The 19,580-nt window shown below is 38.6% G+C and overlaps 1 protein-coding gene and 1 long non-coding RNA gene across 2 annotated transcripts in view; one reads left to right on the plus strand and one right to left on the minus strand.

Annotated features, from left to right (window-relative positions):
- Positions 1 to 354: 354 nt before the first annotated feature.
- Positions 355 to 19,580, minus strand: part of RAB3C (RAB3C, member RAS oncogene family) — a 126,048-nt gene continuing 106,822 nt past the window's right edge. The window contains exon 5 of the mRNA XM_039567306.1: positions 355 to 8,631. Coding sequence (XP_039423240.1) covers positions 8,444 to 8,631 — 188 coding nt within the window. The 3' untranslated portion in view covers positions 355 to 8,443. The remainder of the gene's footprint in view (positions 8,632 to 19,580) is intronic.
- The window catches only part of LOC109144084, a 39,395-nt gene continuing 35,697 nt past the window's right edge, over positions 15,883 to 19,580 (plus strand). The window contains exon 1 of the long non-coding RNA XR_002044586.2: positions 15,883 to 16,210. This is a non-coding gene — a long non-coding RNA (uncharacterized LOC109144084). The remainder of the gene's footprint in view (positions 16,211 to 19,580) is intronic.

The raw sequence follows: 19,580 nt of genomic DNA on the forward strand, positions 1-19,580 counted from the left end.
CATCCAAAAAGCACATATACTGTTTAGTAGTGTAGACAGTGAAAAATCAAAAGAAAAAACTTTGCCCTATTTTAAAGGGTCAACCTATAGGCAGCGTGCTTTTGCTAGGGAAGTGTCAAAAAAATCTTTCTCCTTCAGACTATTAGGGCAAAGTCTCCAGTGAATTCTGTGGAATTTGTACAGAACTACAGTCACCAGTGCTACTGAGAGGATATTAGTGAAATGAATTATTGTATATGTGGTATCTTTGTCCATCATTTAGTAAAAAATGTATTTTTTTCCAGTTTTAGTTAGTAAAAGGAAATAAGTGAGGGGAGAGGGGTGGGGTGTAAGACAATGTCACCACAACTGAGATATTCGTGAATATAGTCTCTTGAATATTTATTGTAATTGCAAAAGGAAAAAAAAAACTAACAAAAAACTTTCAGCAAAAAAATTAAACAAACAAAATCCACTTGGTATACAGAAGTCACATACAAACAGACTATCCAATGGAATACACATGGTCTCTACATCTGCACAGAATTAAAACTCTCTATGTGGATAACACTTGTACTGAACATTCAGACAAGAGCTTCCATGGATGTATGGAGAAGATTCACAAAATTTATCACCCAGCAGCATTTTAGCTAACATATTTTTAAAACCACAGTAGCTATATCACAGTAAGAGTCAGGGGATAAGGCACAGATTGAGTCTCACCCCCTCACAAAGGTATCCTAAACATGTACTTCAATTTTTCTTCAAGAACAGTTTAGCAAACAAGTTAGTTTGAGGGAACCAGCTACATATTATCAAGGTAAGCATTTATCTTTGTGCATGTAATCATACATCTATGAGGAATTATAAAAAAGCTACATAAAATTATCTGCCAGCCCTTGAACTGTCAGGGCTGTGTATCTCCGTTTTAGTGGTACCTCATATTATGACTCTTACTTTGTTGCTCAGCAACAATGATGCAAAGAATTTCCTTTTTATATTAAGCAATCCCCAATTTTTATCTGCATACATTTTATTTCACTGTGGTCTGTATAATTTTGCAGACGTTTTAATGGCATTAGGTACAAAAAAAAGGGGTTTTTAAGGACTTTTCAGGTAATTGCAAGTACTGTCCTGTGCTACTTAATGCAATTTGGCTACTTTGCTTTCTTAGAGAATGTATTAGATGACATTGGAAAGAAAACCGATGATACTGGTTTCCAGTAGACCTTAGAATTTCATTCTTTTCCAGATCAAGCAAATTAAAAAAACACAAAGCAACAAACAACCATACCTAAATCAACCTTGTACATTGTCACAAAAATGCGTCAGATAAAACTAAAAATCTAGTTATGTACCTTTTAGTGTGGTACTTATGGATAAACACTTTTAGGAAAATTGCCGGGCAAAACCAATTCCTCCCCATGGCCCAGACTCAGTGGCCTGTCTCTAGCAAATCCCCAATGCAGATGACACATGCCTTTGAAACCAGAGATGCAGCAAGAATTAACAGAATGAGCTTGTCTGCAGACTCTGTGGGCACAGCTGGGAACCCATGGCAGATCAGTGATTCAGGATTTAAGGTCCCAGATGTACCCAAAGGTGTTGCTAAGTACTGATGGCCTTGCTCATGTTCTTAGAGAACCATTAGAATTATGCAAGGAAGAAGGAAAAAATAAATTATTGGTCTCCTTTTAATTTCATGGTTAGATTCAGGCCTGCATTTTGTTTCCATTTGTACCTCAGCTTTACTCCTAATAGTGGAATTGTTCAACTTTGAAGGCCATGTAAAAGCAGAGTGAAGAATGTGGGTCAGTATCTTTAAGATGTATCTTCCATCTTCAGGATCTAGAGAAGTTAAGAAACTTAATTGTCAAAAGTGACTAATTAAGATCACCTTCCACTCTGCTGTGCTGCTGACTGTGACCTTCAAGCTGTTCCCAAACATATCAAACCAGGGCACCAACTGAAGTTTGGCAAGTCATCTGCAAGCATTTTGGGTACCCCTATATAATATCTCAGGTAAGTATTATGAGTTAACTGTATCAGATTAAAGAAAACTTGCCCACATGATATTATGCAATACAGGCAGACGGAGCATGTAACTGACTCTTTAAGAATAAATAACTAACTCACCATAAATGCTGAGCTCTAAGAGGTTCTTTTAATGCTTTTACAGAACATGCTTAAAAAAATATAGGCAGACAGTTTAGAAATGGTTTTTCTGACTGAAGGTGCTGTCCCACTAGTGTTTGGTGTAACATGACAATTTCCAAAAAAGGACACTCAGAACTCTAAAAGTAAAATTGACATGCACTTGCAGTAAACATACAAATATCTTTAACCATAATCTCATATGTGAAATATAGTTTAAGTTACTTAGAATATTCTTACACTACACTGGTAAAGTGTTTACTATATAATTTTTCTACAAGACGTGTACATATACCAGAAATCTTAAGCCACACAGGCATCATCAACAGCTTATCACACATACATGATGCTTCTCCCTTTCACACAAGTTTATATACACTGAGTAAATAATTGAATATTGCACTTATTGGCCCATGATTCCTCAGTCTTGAGGTATTAAAAAATAGAAAAAATACCTATTTTATAACATTTTTTTCATGCAACATGTAAGACATTTGAAATCCACGAACACTAGTATATAGGTTACACATTGTGACAGTCCAACCGAGTCACAACACATCTGACACTACTGACAAAATACCAAACAGGACTTACAGCACAAACATTTCATATATCACTAGTTGCATGTACATGTCAGAATTACTCGAGGAAATCTATCACCAGAAGTGGTAAACAATCTCTAACTTTCATTTTTGTCTGTTATGGGTGAACATGAAGTTATAGGAAAATTAGGAGTTTTGCTTCCCCCATGGATCAGATACCAAGTACCTTCAAGTACCTTATTGTACAAATGACAAGCCATCTATCTCTGCTGGAACCATGGAAAATAAGCTATGATCTTCAAATGTAACACATTTGATTTCCAGTGGTAATGACAATTTAAGGATAAATTTGGGAAAGGTGGCACTGAATATGAACATGTAACATTGGGAAATGAATGAGTATCAAAGATGTACTACTGTGTATATGTGTATATAATATGTCTGTAATCACAAATTCTGCTTCACTGAACATCCATGGATAAACAAAAGGAAAAAAAAAAACAAAGGTTAATTTGCAAAGGTGAACTACATTTACCCCTGAATAAAACTGGTAGAGTTCTTTCAAATAATTGAAATGAGTTGCATTTTTAAATGAGACTTGACAAGTGATCAACCTTGGAGAATCCGGAGTCAGAATGTATGGATTAATGGTGCAAATTAACACAACTTATTCCTCATTGCATTAAGTTGCATTAAGATATGTTGCTTTACACCCCCTGACGGTTTATCTAAAAGGCTTCAAACTCATGGTCTCACATTGCTAAATCTCTCAAGCTAAAGAAGAATTAGGCTTATACATTGTGAGTCTGTATGAAACAGGCCAAGGAGGAATCATTCTGTCATCAGAACTGAAATTTAGTTGATGCCTGTAAAAATGTAAATAAAAAAACTTACTTCTAAAAAAACGAATGAAGAAAAAAATAGCTGGGAGGGGTGAAGTTTGGAAGGGGGCTTCTCTAGGAATGCAATTGCAACATCATTTGTCTGCTCTGAAGAAACAAATGCATAAGCACCAAACGTAGAATTTTTGTGACTTTTTTTTCCTAAAAATGGCAAACTCAAAGCATTCTCAAAGTTAGGATCAAACTCCAGCAAATTTTGTGCATCCTGAAATAGCACTTCATTTCTAAAAAAAAAAAAGGGGCAGGTGGTACAGCTGAATATAAAGAGCTGAGAAGACAGGGAAGAAAACTTAATCTTTTAGACTGGTGCTCTGGAAAAGGCCACATAGATGTAGTTGCTCAGGTGATTTCTCTAGGCATTACATTAAGTATAAGCACAAAGGAACAAACAGTTCCAGGTAACAGTCACTTACACATCTGTTCAGAGAGAAAGAGTATTTTTTGACAGAAAATTAGGCTAGTTCACATGTATTTAAAACACCAGATGAACAAATCTAAATAAACTAACCACCACCACCAAAAATAACAGATACAGTATTAAGTCAGTTGCACTTGTAACTTGTGAACATGAACTCTTAAAAGAATCAAAAACATGCATCTGAAGGTTCAACCCAGCAGGGCTGGCTAGCTGTTCAGCAGGTTGGTGCCAGAGACACCACAGGAACCAGTCAATCCCATGCTCCTGGGTGCTCCCAAGGTATTTTCTGATCAGTAGCTTGAAGGTGCAGGAAGCAACACACTGTCAGAGCATGATAAGGCTGGTGCATTGCTCATGCACAGGATTAGCCTGCTGCTATAAGCTTTAGTCTAGATCATAACTCGGAAAATGGACTGTGTAGTATATTAGCTCAGCTTCAGCTGGCACTATGGAACTCAGGACCCTCTGCCCAAAGGCATCTCATCATATCTCATCTCATCTCATCTCATCTCATCTCATCTCATCTCATCTCATCTCATCTCATCTCATCTCATCTCATCTCTCAGAAACTTAACATGCTCTGTGTATCAACTGCTTTATCTCACCAAGTGGATAAACCTCAGCTGAATGGGGTATCTATGGCTGGACCAATGATTTCCTGCGATATTCAATCCTATTTCTATGCTGAAAGTGACAACAAATTAGTGCAAGGTGTGCAAGAACTTTTTAACCAAGATTTGAGATGAGGCTGAAAGTAGTTTCATTTCTGTTATCTGAGTTTTCATCTGAGCCCTCCCTTCTTTCATCACGAAATTTGGTGCTTTGTAGCCTGGTACTTGCTCCAGATGGAATTGTGCCACACCACTGGATAGATCAGGGATAACCAAACCGTGCTTGTGTCCTCCAGTAATTAATAATCAGTGACTACTGCATATATGTGAAGAACAAGGCATTGATTGTTTAAAATTAGGCCCTTGATCAAGTTGTGACGGGTTCTTCAAATATGTTCGGCCTACTTGAATTTAAGAAAACTGCAGTTCTATCATGTAAGTCAAAAGGAGCTGAACCAGATTGACACAGGCTGCTTTTGGATATTCTACCCCATAGGAGCCCAAGGCATAATTTTAGATAGAATGAAAATTCTAATACTGCTAATCCCCTCAGAATTCTTGGAATATTTAGGGAAGGCATAGTAAGTTACTTCTCAAAAGCTTTTCTGTCTTTACTGTTTCTCCAAAAAGGCAAGTACTAGTTGAGAGGGTACTGAGATCATGATGCTCATGATCTAAATGTGACCAAATTTTATAGCAGAAAACTCAATATTGCTGTGAAGCATGTGGCTGCAAAAGCCAACCTGTGATTGAAAATCAAAGCCTACTTTTCCAACAGTAGATAACCCAGATTGAAAAGGTCTGATTGAATTTCCACATATTTTCAATTTCAGAGAAAGTCATGATAGGATAAACTAGGTTTGATGGGACCACAGCAGGTCATCCTTTCCAACCTTCTATTCAAAACAGTGTCAACTGAGAGGGCTGAGTGGTTTCCCCAGGGTTTTAGACAGTCTGATCTTGAAAAACTCCAAGTATTTTATTTGAACATTTTAAAAATTAATCTAATTCTGAACTCCATGACAATGTCTGGGTGTTAGTGCAAAGTTTCTAGGAGATTTTAAATACTGACTTGCTCTGTTGCTGTACTTCACATGAGATTTTTCCTTTTAACACATTTTTGGAATTCTAAGGAACAACATTACTCTGACAGCTGCTTCCTCCAGCACCCCATCTCATGCAGAAGGCCAAATATGTGTGGAGGCCTGGCAGGTTAGTTGCCTCAGAAACATAAAGCAGGGGTTCTCCTTCTTAGATTTTGCTGTTACTCTTCTGCCAAGACTCTTGATGCAAAATGAAAAGCAATTAATTAATCCCATTTATGTAAAGAACTGTGTCTACCACACAATTTGTTTAAAAAGATATATACTAATAATATATTTCTACCACTGACTGAAGTCTAAATGGTCATAACCAGGCAAGGAGGGTCTTAAATTCATTGCAATGGAATACAAGCAAAGAGTGGCTGCAGCAAGGGACATCTTGAAGTATTTTCTCCTTGTTGCATTATGCACAGCAGATGACCATTTCACATCAAGCATCTCAGAGCAAAGCTGGAAGAATATCTGCATTTCTAGCCAAGCTGCATGATTCAGGATATGCATAAGATCATTGACAACATGATTATGTCTCTCCTCACCTGAGATGGTTCAGACTAATAATACAACCTAAAGTTTGTCTAAAGAACTTGAGAGCTGAAGCTGAATTCTGTCTCAAGGCTTTCCTGCTCCTTTTTCTTGAGCAGGAATCACTGACATAATCAGAATAACATGGAAAACTGCGCACCAACCATCTACCATCTCAAATAAAGCTTGCTTTGTATTGCTTCTGTTTTTTCAAATCAGCTGGTACCTGGTGGGTGAAAAGGTACTAGTGAAAGTCTCTCAGCACAGTTAGTAACATGCTGTCTTAAACTGGGGAGGGGAAAGGAGTACCCTGGGGAGAGACAGGATCATGGTTTGGACAGCATGTACCTCTTCCACCCGGCTGCTCATCTGCTCTAAACAGGAGGGTGCTTTCTCTTTATGGAGGCAAATCAGTCTCCATGCCAACTAGGGAAAGAAGTGCTTAAATAAGCTAGCTAACAGGACAGACATGGTTTAAAAACCCAGACTGAAGAAAGAACACTTACTCATTTAAGTTAGGCAACCCAGGTAGAACCCTCCTGGCATATCCATTTTACATGCGTCTATATGCCTTGCTTGGAAGTAATTTCTACTGTGTCAAAGTGTAGGTAGATTATTTAATCAGTTTTAAAAGTGGCCATTTTCTCTTAGTGTGTATCAGGAGTTATATCAAAAAAACATAAACTGTACAGAAGGATTTCTTGGCCATTGTGAGTAATTCGGTGTACTATGTGTTACTTCCTTTTTTTCATTTTTCAGATAATTTTACCACTGCTGACAGTTTAAAAAATGTCAGCCTTGTCTTAAGTTCTGTCTAATTGGAAAAATAAAGTAATCATTGCTTGTTCAGTTATGCTGTTTAGTTAAAAAAGGTCACTGTGATGCAAGTAAAGCAGTTGTACTAAGTACTTCAGGGCAGAGATTTAAGAAATTTCCACCAATTACTAGAGGAGTAAAAACTGTGAAATAAAACAATTTTAACACTTTATCATAAAAGAACTTGTGTACTTTATTCTGCTAAATTCACAGCCTTTTGCAGATCTTTTTAATGTATTCAGCCTATTATTAGAAAGGCTGACAATTTTTTATTACTCTTAAAGATTTAAAAATCCCAATTCTCTTGCCAAAATAAACGGAAAAAAATGAGATCAAACTTTAGTTCACTGACACCATCAGCACTTCTGCAATAGGTCTGAGTAAAATACAGACATTTGTAGCCAGTGTGGTGGTAGCTTTCTCAGTAACTGAATGGGAGATGAAATTCCTGAAAACTGAAGTGTGCAGGTTTGACAGCAATGTGACAAGGCAGTTTTTGGCTATGAACAACCAAGCACAATGGATTTGGCTCTGTCAGACATAATATAAAACTGTGTGGTTAATGTCTCATGCAGGCAGAAATGGAAAGAGCTAATCAGCCTTCTACTACAGGGGTAGGTAAGACTGGGATCTCCATAATGATGGAATGAGAAATTAAGTCCAGTTTCAGAAAATTATTAGATAGACATGCAGCTCCTATGTAAAAGTAAATACACTAGCTATCCAAACAGGATGAAGTACCTAATATCTCTGAGAGTCTGGACTGAATATCCACATCCTGGATATTCAGCTGGAAATTCACAGGGAATTTTGGTGGTTTTGGGCCCAGGATCTAACTTCTTTCTAATTTCTGCAGATTTTAGTCAGCCAGGATGTGTAACATAATGAGTGTAGATTTGCCAAGGCAATGTGCTCCAGGAGGTGTCCCTTGTACAAGTGATCTGGACAGAATAAGGGATTGGTTCACTACAGGAATACTTCTAAATTCATTTTCAGTCAGGAAAATGTACAAGTAGCATCAGAAAGCTTACTCAAAACACCCTGACCATCACCCTGAAGATTGAACTACCTAACTTTTAACTGATGTAGTGAGAGACAATTCTAGGCCAATGTGGTTTGAGGACATGGCACCAGCTGAAGTGTGATGTAGAACAGTAAAAAGAAAAGAGAAATTAATATACAGCCTGCATGCAAAAGCCAGATTCTAAAATATGCATCATCCTTTCAGACTGAAAACTGCTCCATCCCCATATGCATATTCAAACATCTGATGATGTAAAACAAGACTGTTCTCCCAAATAAATTAATAAGACAGTATAAATAAAGGCATATAGACCATTCATAAATACTCTGTTGGCAACAGAACACACTGGAGCTGCCTTTGCTGATAGCTGCATTAGCAGCTGCAGTTGGGCTGCTGTGGAGGAGGGGTGTCCTTTAGCTGTGTGTTCTGGTTGCTGGCAGCAATGGTGGGATTCGTCTCCAGACTTTCTGACATTTTGTCACAGATGATATCCACAAGTCGCTCAAACGTCTGCTTGACATTAATGTTTTCCTTGGCACTTGTTTCAAAAAATTCAAATCCTAAGAAAATAAAAAACATGTTTATGCTCTATGCGTATTTCGGCATCTCCAATAAATATACAAACTTCTCTTGACCAAGAGACACTCAGAAACGAAACATGTGAGAGCACACAAATGAAAGAAGTGCAGTTAAAATTACAATACAATCAGAGTAAGTACACTAGTGCTACTGGCTTTATACAAAGCCAGATGAAGTCAGGACTGCTCCAAATGTATTCCCTTAGAAATAGTCTACTTTAAAACAGTTTAATCTAAAAATTGATACCTGTCTGTATTATTTTAGAAATGCCCTATATATATAGCCATTGGGAATGAGTAATCTGCTGCTCCATCTCTAAGTATTACATTCCTCTGAGCATTATTCATTTGGAAACCGCCATTTCCATTGTGTTATTAAGGTGGTGCCAAAATACAAAATAATGCTTGGGAAATACAGGTAAAAAACCAAGAAAAACAAGTAGAGATTTTTGCAATTTGATATTTACTAAAGTTAAATGTGAATCCACGGGACCAAAGGGATTCCCAGCTCCACACACCAAACTAATAAAAAGATACAGAAATGCACATAAGGAAGAAAACAATTAATTTATACAGAAGGATTTTTTATGTGTTCATTCCCAGTGATTACGCCAAAGGCAAAAACCAGAGCTATCCTTAGCCCACAAGGGACACTGGAAGTTTTTATGGAGCAGAGACAGCTGTTCTAAGCTCTCTGGAGACAGTGTGCCTAAGTTCTCTCCTCTGCCCCCACTTGTAGCACATCTCACCTCCCATGTGTCTCACTCATCTAGGCCCGGTTTGCAGCGTGGTGGTCAGACTGTACCTAGAAGGCTTCTGCCAGTTCTGGACAGGGTCTTCCCTGTCCTTGTTTCCTTTGCAAAGCATTTGTCTTCTTTAATTTATTGTTTGCAAGGACTTTGCCCACATGCTCTACCTTCTTCCCCTATAAATTACAACATTGCTCACCTGTTGCCTGATAATTCAAAACTTTCTTCCACTCCTATCTTTCCACTACCTATGGGTGCAACATTGAAACAGTTTACAAAACATCTGATTCACTGGTAGTTTTTACAGAAGCCTTTGCATAGTCTGGCTTAGCCTTTGCATTAACTATTTTGATTCTTTCTGATTAAATCTGAAAATTAATGTGCAATTACCACTGTCTTTAATTATGAGAAAAATCCTGGTCAGAAAATTTCAGTCACTTGAAACTACTGGCAGAAGGACAGAAAACAGATCTTTGTGGGTCTGGTGGTTTGGGTTTTTTTAATGGTTTGTTTTATTCTGTTTTGAAAGAAATTTAAATGCAACTACTTTGGTCACATTAGTATTATGTATTCAGTATGCCATCTAAACAGAATGTAATGTGCACATTCAGTCCTACAACAGTTTTCCATGCAGCTTTTGCATATTTGAATTCTATCCTGGAATTACTGCAGATAATTATATTTAGCTTGGCATGATACCCAGCAAGAAGCAATAAGAAATGTAGAAACTCAACTCTGCTCTGATTTTTTTTTTCGTATTTTTAATTTACATAAGGTGCTTTGGACTGAAGTATCACAAAGTACTAAAATGTTTAAATGTATAGGAACTAACCACCAGCCAAAGCTAGTGTTTACAGGGAGTTTAGATAATAAGAGCTATAAATATTCTACAGGGATTTGGTTGGCCATATGACTTCTGTTGGTATCAGGAAGGAGTGTAAGGGTAAGCTCACCAGTATGAGAACACATTGCCACAGAAACTTTTCCATTCCACATTTCTCTAGAAAGCAGGAAAACTGTCAATAAAAGACCATCTACAAAAGTTATATACTGGCATATAGTTTGAATCTACACAGTATTGCTTTAGTTTAGCTTTGCTCACACATGTCCTTTGTTCTAAACTAGATGGAAAATGAGGAAAGCCAGTGTAGCATCGCTTGCTGGTGGCTTTGGCCCTTCTGCAGAGCTCCATGGAGGAAAGCTGTTTAGACTACTTGGGACATGCTTGGGAGAAGGAAGATCCTCCACAATTTCAGTATGCTGTGTTGAAACGCAGCTGCAACTCTAGCCCAGCAACACAGTCAAGAATCTTCCACAACTGTTAGTGTCTTCTCCACAGGAAGGAGGAGGAAAAGCTGTTCCATAGAGGAACAAGCAGAACCACAGGGCAGAAGGGTTGAGTGACAATGAGGGAATGGTACACCAAGACTTTGGAGATGATAGGAAGAACAATGAATCTTAAGGACATTCAGGAGTGGAACAGATTTTACAGTTATAAAGATGCAATAATGAGCACATCAGATGATCATGAAATAGCAGATATGATATCTAGGTAAGACATCTGGACAGCAGAAAGGAAAACAGTCACAAAGAAGAGAGGAGACCCATGTCAAGAAATACTATAACAGGGATAAGATCAAGAAAACAGGCCCACTATCACGGTGAGGATGTTTTGCATAAGAACATCATGAAAAACTTAAAGGCACCCATTCTCCAGGTCAAGTGGAGGGTTACAAAGTGTCAAGCACAAAATAATTGATTCAAATAAAATACAGCTGTGGTGATTTCTAAGGAATTTCAGATATGATTTTGATATAAGACAATAATTGCAGTCATAGCAGTGGTGTAGTTGGGTATCAGACTGATGGTATTCTATCACCCTAGACATTAATTGCCTGGACCTTCTAGGCTAGGCTTTGCTGCATAGATGACACAATGGACAGACCTGTGAGAAAGTGGCTGAGCACCCAACAGCCTCCACAACAAAACTAATGCTTTATTCTTTACCAAAACTGTATAGGTGGGAATTTTGGACAGTCTTGGAAATTATCCCAAACAGCTCCTGCTGTGTATAGGCCTATGATAGGTACTATTTATATGCTTGAACGTGTAAACAAACATCCCAAGAAGAGGATGGGGCATACTTGTGAGCTCCTCCCAGGCAGTTCTTGCTGTAAAAGAGATTCAGCAAAGGTAAGACACTTGTAGATGGTCCATGGAAACTGTTCTTGCAGGTGCAGAAATGGTCACACAGAAGAGCTTTTTGAAGCCAGACAGTTAAAAGCTTTGTGCAGTTTCTGGTAATCACCGTCACAGCATCATGGTATGTACTGAGCAAGTAGAACCATCTGGATTACAAGAATTCAGCAGAACAGGAGTTCAGAGTCTCATCCGATGCAGCCAAAGGCACCCTTACAAAGAGCCTTGCAAGAGAGGCTCCTGTAACCACCTGGACAGCAACTGGCTGTCCTGGGCAAGGGATTCAATTTCTCATGTGAATGTTACCTTATGCAAGAGATCCCAATAAATTAGATTGGTTCTTTTGGCTTGTTCGTTTGTTTAATCAAAACCTTTCCTGTGGAACAGTTTCAAAGAGATATACAGCATTTTTCCTAGCAGAGTGTGCCTGGAATCAGCACTTGAATTCTTGTTGCTTTCATTCTGTTACGGAATATTTTGCAGATCTTTTTTCCCCATGACACCTCCTTCTCTCCTGACTCATCTTGCAATTATTTTACTAATGGCTCTTAGACACCCTAAGCTTCTAAAATCCCTGTGCATGACAGCCTCAGTTCTACGACTTTTAATACTTTCTTCAGGATTTTTTTCCACTGCTCATTATTAATGGAGAGAACAGATTTTCCATGGGGGTATAAGTGTGAAGTGAGGCAGCTATCTAGTGATGCCCAGGGAAGCAGAGCTCAAAGAACACCCTGTTCCCACCACCTGTGATGATCTGTACTGCTGATGTGGATGAGGCCGGGCAGAGGAGATTATTGCAAAGACATGACAAGCCCAAGAGCAAGTGGGTAGGTAAGGCAGAACAGAGCTGAAACTCAGAAAATCCAGAACGTCAAAGTGTTGCCTGAACATTTGTACAAAGTGTGTGGAACATGCAACAGGATATTTTAATTTAAGTGCCTGTTTTGTGTTTAGTTCAGTTTTCCCTTGCTGATTCTTTCCCTTATCTACCTCTTTCCCTGCTAATGACTCAAAGAAAGCTGGCAAGCTCTTGGCAGCAGGCAAGGGTCATTGTATATAAAGGAGAGGAGTTAATAAGGCCTTATTTTCTTGGAAATGCATCCTGGGCAGTTCTGAGGGGGAATTGGCAGTCACTTACCTTTTTGCCTGCTATGAATAGTATCTAATAAGTTTTTCATTCACATTACAGGCTGTCAGTCTACAGCAGCAGGGCTAGACAGGGCACTGACGTGGTGCTGTTGCTCACCTGCTGGTCTAAAATGCACACAGAGCAGTTAGATGGCTTTCCTGAATCATACACAGCCAGAATTACTGACTTTGTACCCTCTCTGCCTCACACATGTGCTGGCTCTGTAGAGGCGCCTTCATGACTGCTCATTAACACTTGTTTATGTCTGCTTTCAAAACATGTAGAAGAAAAAAGCCCAGAAAGCAGTGTCATATGCAAAAAGAACATTCTGCACCCTCTCATCTTCCTGAGAAAATGTGACATCAAGAGCACAAATTTTAAGCACAGTTCCACAGACAATACACACAAGACCTATGCTAATGTTTCACCAGTTGATCAGGAAGGCATTTTGGTTCCAGAGTGTTTGTCTACAACCAAGACAATTTTATTTATCACCCCTGATGTTGTGTTTTGCAGATGTCCACAAGGGTGTGTTCCCTCAATAACTATCCTTCTAAGCTTTCATGAAGACAAGCTTGAACTGTGATCCTTAGTGCTGCTTTTCTCAGTGCCTTGTTCAATCCCGTATTGTGAGGAGTAGTAGGAGACTGTAACATCAGGGCAAGAAATGGCTGCAGGAAGCTGCTCCCTTTGTAAGAGTGGTATGTAAAAGGCAAAATATAGGAAGTCATGGGGATGAATAATTTAACAATATCATTGTATGTAAAGGAGAGGAGTTAATAAGGCCTTATTTTCTTGGAAATGCATCCTGGGCAGTTCTGAGGGGGCACTGGCCTTTTTGCCTGCTATGAATAGTATCTAATAAGTTTTTCATTCAAGGCACAAGTTGCCTGTCAGTCAAGGCACTGAAAGACCTTTCTCCTCTGCTCAGATGTCCACTTCCTTAGAACTGTCAATATGTTTTAGTCAAAGAGAGACAAGACACGTATGCTATGACTGCAAAGGTCATCTCTCCTAGGAAAGTGGGCCGAAAGTAGCTACAGACCACTGCTGTTCTTCAAAGTATCTCCTACATCAGCAACTATCTGGTCCTGGCAGCAGATCTGATTATGCTGTGCTTTGCTCTCTAGGTCAGTAGGATGGGATCCCTGCTGTCCTAACAAGCCCAAGTGCTGGACTATGTTAAGAAAAGTATTAAAACAACATTAAGCCTCAGAACAGGACTCTGCTAATATTATCTCAGTGAAGAGCAGTGCTTTATCACCATTCAAGGTAGAGAATTAAAAGGGAGATAAAGATTATTAACCGAAATGTTAAGGTATTTATTCAATCTTTAGGATGGCCAAATTTATTAACAAAAAAAAAGCTAAAGGGGGACTGTCAGCTGTGGCAGAATGGACAGACTCAAGGGGCAGTTATTGGTCGTGCTCTAGCTAACACCTCATCTTCCAGTCTTTCAGAACAGAAGGTTTCATATAAAATTGAAAAAAAAGTTGTATTGAATTTGACTGTGGTTTCCAGATACTTTTTAAATGAGTGCATTTGGGCAATAAATTAGATTTCTGGCAAATATATTTTTTGTGTGTTTACAGGAGACATTGCTTGAGAAAACCCTTGCTTCTCATTGTTATTAAATAACTTTGCTGTAATGCAACTCCCAGTATGTGAAAGCAGTGGCAGGCTGGCATTTCCCCCAGTAAAAGAACATCCTGGGGACAGGAACCTTTAATTGCTCTGCCAATACCCTGTCTGTGTTGTAACTAAACAAAAGACTGGTATTTTTCAGCACTGTCAGTCTGTCTCTTTTCCCTGGAACAAACATTTGCCCATTAAAAAGACCTAAAAAACAGTGAAGGATGGAAGTTTGAACAGGCATATTGCTGCACTACCCAATTATTTTCATTTTTAATGCAAAGTTAGATGCAGCCATATGTCCATGCTCTCTAAGCTGCGGGTGACCCTGCCTTGGGCACCACAGCCTCCAGTCAACCACAGAGGCAAAACAGAACTTGCTGTTATAGCAAACTGTGTGCTGAGGTGTCAGCTCCCTCTTGGTTCCTGATTTACATGCCAAAATTACAGCACTAAAAATGCCTCTTCAGTTCAGTGCCTAAACTCACAGCTGCCTGGTAGCCCCAGTGTGCCCACAGATGCCTACTGTAAGTGTTACCCCCCAGGCTCATACCCCAAGGCAAGGGAAGGTGCACTCCAATCCTGATGCTGGGGAGCTGCTGCCTTGTGCCCCAGCCCAGGAAGGATTCAGAAACCAGTCATGTTCCTGTGCCACCGCAGCAGCAGGTCTGCTCTTGCAGGCTGGGTTAGACCACAAACAGTTGCACCCTGTGTAAGCCCACAACACTGACAAATGCCCCACTTTCACGCTTACTGGCATGCTAAATGGTTTAATTTGAGGAAATGTAATCACAGCTCAATTGTGTCTCTGTCATCTCCCTGGCACGACCATCACCTACATAAATATATGAGCCAAGACAAAAATGAAAACAAAATAGGCAGGGAAGAATGATTCTGTTTGAAGTTAAGATTTTTTTTTTCTTGTTTTTGGTGGAATTTATTTTCAAAGCACTGGGAATCAAGAGAAGGAGAGAGAGAAAAAGAAGAAAAAGAGGAAAAAGAAGAAAAAGAAGAAAAAAGAAAAAAAAGAGAGGAAGGAAGGAAGGAAGGAAGGAAGGAAGGAAGGAAGGAAGGAAGGAAGGAAGGAAGGAAGGAAGGAAGGAAGGAAGGAAGGAAGGAAGGAAGGAAGGAAGGAAGGAAGGAAGGAAGGGAGGGAGGGAGGGAGGGAGGGAGGGAGGGAGGGAGGGAAGTGGAAATAAAGACTTAAAGGAAGGAACAGCCCAAATGAGAAGAAAAAAGATGGCGATAAGGTATATAGTTACATCTGAGGTGTCAAATGACTATCTCTCTGAGTGGCAAGCTGTGGAGGTGCAATGAAGTCACATGCACTGCTGGCCATGGGGCACATAATATTCAGAGGCCTTTGCAGGTGCCCTGAATCCAGTGTGAGGGCTGGTTTCTGCTGCCCCTTGCAGAAGAGAATGTGAGGGCTCCCCCAGAAAGGGCCTGTTTAATTTTGTTTACTGACATTGGTTGTTGGCCTCTAGGAGAGACAGCATGCCAGATAAATTTAGAAAACAGGCGAGTGCAACCTAGGGCATGCTTGGACATGAGGAATGCCCCCAGCCATGGATGATCCTGGATGGCAAAGCATAAGAAGAACCTGAGAAACTAAAGAACACATAAAAAATGATGTGTCTAATTAGCATGCACGGCAGAATGTCCCAAACAAATGGAGTAACTGTATGTCAAACTGCATATGCAACTATCCAATTGCCTGTGCAGTTATTCAGACTCTATTCAAAGGTCCGTGCACACCTCTGCCTGCTAATCCTTAGCTGGAATGTAGATAACAATATCAGTATATCATATGGACTGGGAATAGAAGAACCAAGACATCAAGACACCTGTGAGTCACTCTTTTTATTTCTCTTTTGACAATTGACACCAAACTTTTATGAATGTATGAATTTTGCTGAAAGGCATGAGAGTAATATCTCAGAAAACTGTGCGAGTAATTCCGCTGGCAAGTGTGCATGCATTTCGCTTACATGAAGTTCCAACCCTGTTTAACTAAAATGCTTTAACGCATGTAAGTGCTGACTATATTGAGGTTTCACTCTATAGCCAATCCATGTACTGCTCAGAGCAAACATTCATGAAGATACAAAATATCTTAAGAATTATATTCCATTCCCTTTTTTGGTAATGATTAGAGAATAAACTTCTTTAAATGTGTTTGCTGTGATTACCATATCAATATTAACATTGTGTTAAGTACTGATCTCTGTTGGCTGGTTTGTCACATTTCTACACTTTCTTGGAATGATACTTATATGAGAAAAAGTTACATGACTTAATTTGATCCCTTTTCATCTCATTCTAACCTTAGTCTTTTAATGATGCTATTGTGTTAAACGACTATGAACTGATTTCTGAAAAAAGCACTTAAAAAATACTGAATAGGCTGATAAGGAATGACTAATGTGTGTCTTTGTGTCTTTATGCCTGGAACAATTAAATATTCTGGGAATTACTGTATGGAGAAAAAGGAGTGTGACAGAGTTCTCTGAAACCCAGAGAGGTACAGACCAGGTAACAATTGTACACTGTTTGTAAGAATATAACAGTGAAGAAACATAAAATAAAACTATCAAGGGGCCAATTCAAAGGAGAAGTAGATAACAGAGAAACTGTGCATATTTAAAGGACATTGTGAGTGGCATGATTCTATATGGCCTTAAAAACATCACTGTACAAATCCATGGAAAAAATTGCAAAAGGCCTATTGAATATAAATGAATTGCATTTGGTTCATAAGACCCACAAATATAATTTGCTATGATCAGAGAAAGTATCACTGCATGTTTGCCGGTTCACACTTTTCACAAAACACCTACTAGACTGCTTGTAGCTATGATCCATATGATCAATGACATGGTATTGCCCATGTCATGTCATTAACAATAAATTTAAATACGCATCTTCAAAGCAAACAAGACATATTCTGACCTTATAAACATTCTGTAATTTTCCTTAATGGTCAGGTCTGCATTCCTAACTTCCTTCTTTCTTCTGTGAACTTTGATTTGTACCATGAGAAAGGTACTCAGAGGTACCACAGGATACTTGACTAGTTCAGCCACACCTCCTCCAACAGTAATGAGACCTATTGCTGGTTGATTTAAACCACTTGTTTGGGTTACACTTGAAAAATAAGCCAGCACAGAGATTTACAGAAATGAATGATTACACCTCCTTAATAAACTTTAGGGCCACACTTTTCAGAGAGGTCAGGAGCCACAAGGAGGCCCCATTTTCCAGTAACACTGCTCTCAACAGAACACTACGTTTCCTAGAGGCTTAAATGCCCAGTGCTCTTTTTGACCTTCTGAAAATTCACCCCAGAAGGTGCATGTATTCATTTTCTCAGTGACTTCAAAAAAACAAGGGCTGAAAATAAAACCACACTTGAGAACAGGATGTCACAGTGTAGCGTTTGTACAGCACTCATGAATAGTATTTGCTTGCAATTGTGTCTGCGATCAACATTGCATTCAAAGGGCCCACAGTTTTAAAATGCCTGGCTGGACAGAAAAATCTATAATGTTATTTTTAAAACTTGTCTGTAAGAAATGTTATCAACTTACTGCCAGAGAAACAAAAGAGAGTCACATGAGTATAACACAATGGGTGTCCTCCAAACCAGCCAGCAAGGCCAGTGCACTTGGTGCAGTTAACGGAAAGTCTTTCTTCTGCTGTTCCCCACACCACCTCACACAGTCTCTGGGCAGATTTAAGAAATTATTGCAGCTGTACAGGAAACATGTAAACATTTGTGTGTGCAGTCTGACTACAGTTAATGACTGGATCAGAGACACAAGTTATCTAATACAATAATCTGCCCTTGAGATAGCCACGGGATATATATCTGAGAAGAGAGCACCCCTGAGTAGATAAATATGGAAATAGAGAATAATCTTCTTCCATAAAGATTGAATTTTAAATCCCAGGAGCTAGAATTTGCTTTAAAGCCTGAAACATGAGTTTTGATATCTATCTCATTACTCTTTTTTTCTTTTTTTCAAACATTAGTTATTACATCTGAGGATTCTTGACTGTACAACATGCAAAGTTCCTTTTTGTCTTGATAAATTCATGACCTTGGGAATTCCTTGTCAATTCACTGCATTTTTTTTTTTTATAGGAATATGGTTCAAGGAATAGAAATTTGGATTTGTTGTGACTTTAAAAAATCTTCAAACTCTATAGTGAAAATTTATGATTGTTGCAAAACATTTTAGCACCTCATCAAAATCTGTGGTAAAATAGACTGTTAGATTTTTGAGATCTATTTGTCCAATGAATACACTTTCTTATCTCCTACTACAATGAATAAATATTAGAAATGGGAAGAACAGATAAAAAAAATATATAGAAATATGACAGGTATTTCTTCAAAGATAAATATCCTCTGTTAAAGCAAGTGCAAGGGTAACTATCACAGTTTTTTTGCAAGCAGTTTGAGAAACTCAGTTCTTCACAAATATTGGAAACTTTTCTGGATATAATCTTCTGTTAAAGATTTCCTGTCACCTTTCAAGGACTAATTTATAGTAATCTTTAATGTGTACTTTCAAGGAGTTCTTTTACATGTATGCAACATTTATTAAGACAGGTGCAATAGGAAGGTATGTTATTCTGATGAAATTGTTTACCAGGAAAAGCAATTGTACAACTAGAAAAAATTATTTTTTAAAAAATAAGGTCATTGACTTATGCATATACACAACTTAAGAACCACCACCATGAGATTAGATCCCTTCTTAAAACATCCTTTCATCAAACTACCTATATAGGAATAGTGACAAGGAGATCTTGGTTACATATATTTTGACCACACTGAACTTTTACCACACTCAGTTTTAAAAACAACAACAAATCCATGCTCATAATTTATGATTCCCTGCACATAAACTGACCTCTAACAATGCCAGAGTTTGATTTGCACACCTGCTGAGCTTACTCTCCAGAGATAGGGAAACTTGAAGGAAAAAAGGGGCTGGGTAGTAGTATTACAGTGATGCTCTGGAGATTTTCCATTAAAGTTTGGCCAGTGTCACTTCAAAAACATTTCATAGTATGAAAGGATAACACTGTTGTGTAGAAACAGAAACAACAAAGGTGTTCACAGCTTGGCAACTTTCTGTGTGTACAAAATTTGCTTCCCAGAGAGAGACTTTATGAAACAAGTTCATATCTACACCTCTGTAAATATA

The sequence above is a fragment of the Corvus cornix genome, chromosome Z, assembly GCF_000738735.6.
Source record: "Corvus cornix cornix isolate S_Up_H32 chromosome Z, ASM73873v5, whole genome shotgun sequence".
Lineage (NCBI taxonomy): Eukaryota > Metazoa > Chordata > Aves > Passeriformes > Corvidae > Corvus > Corvus cornix.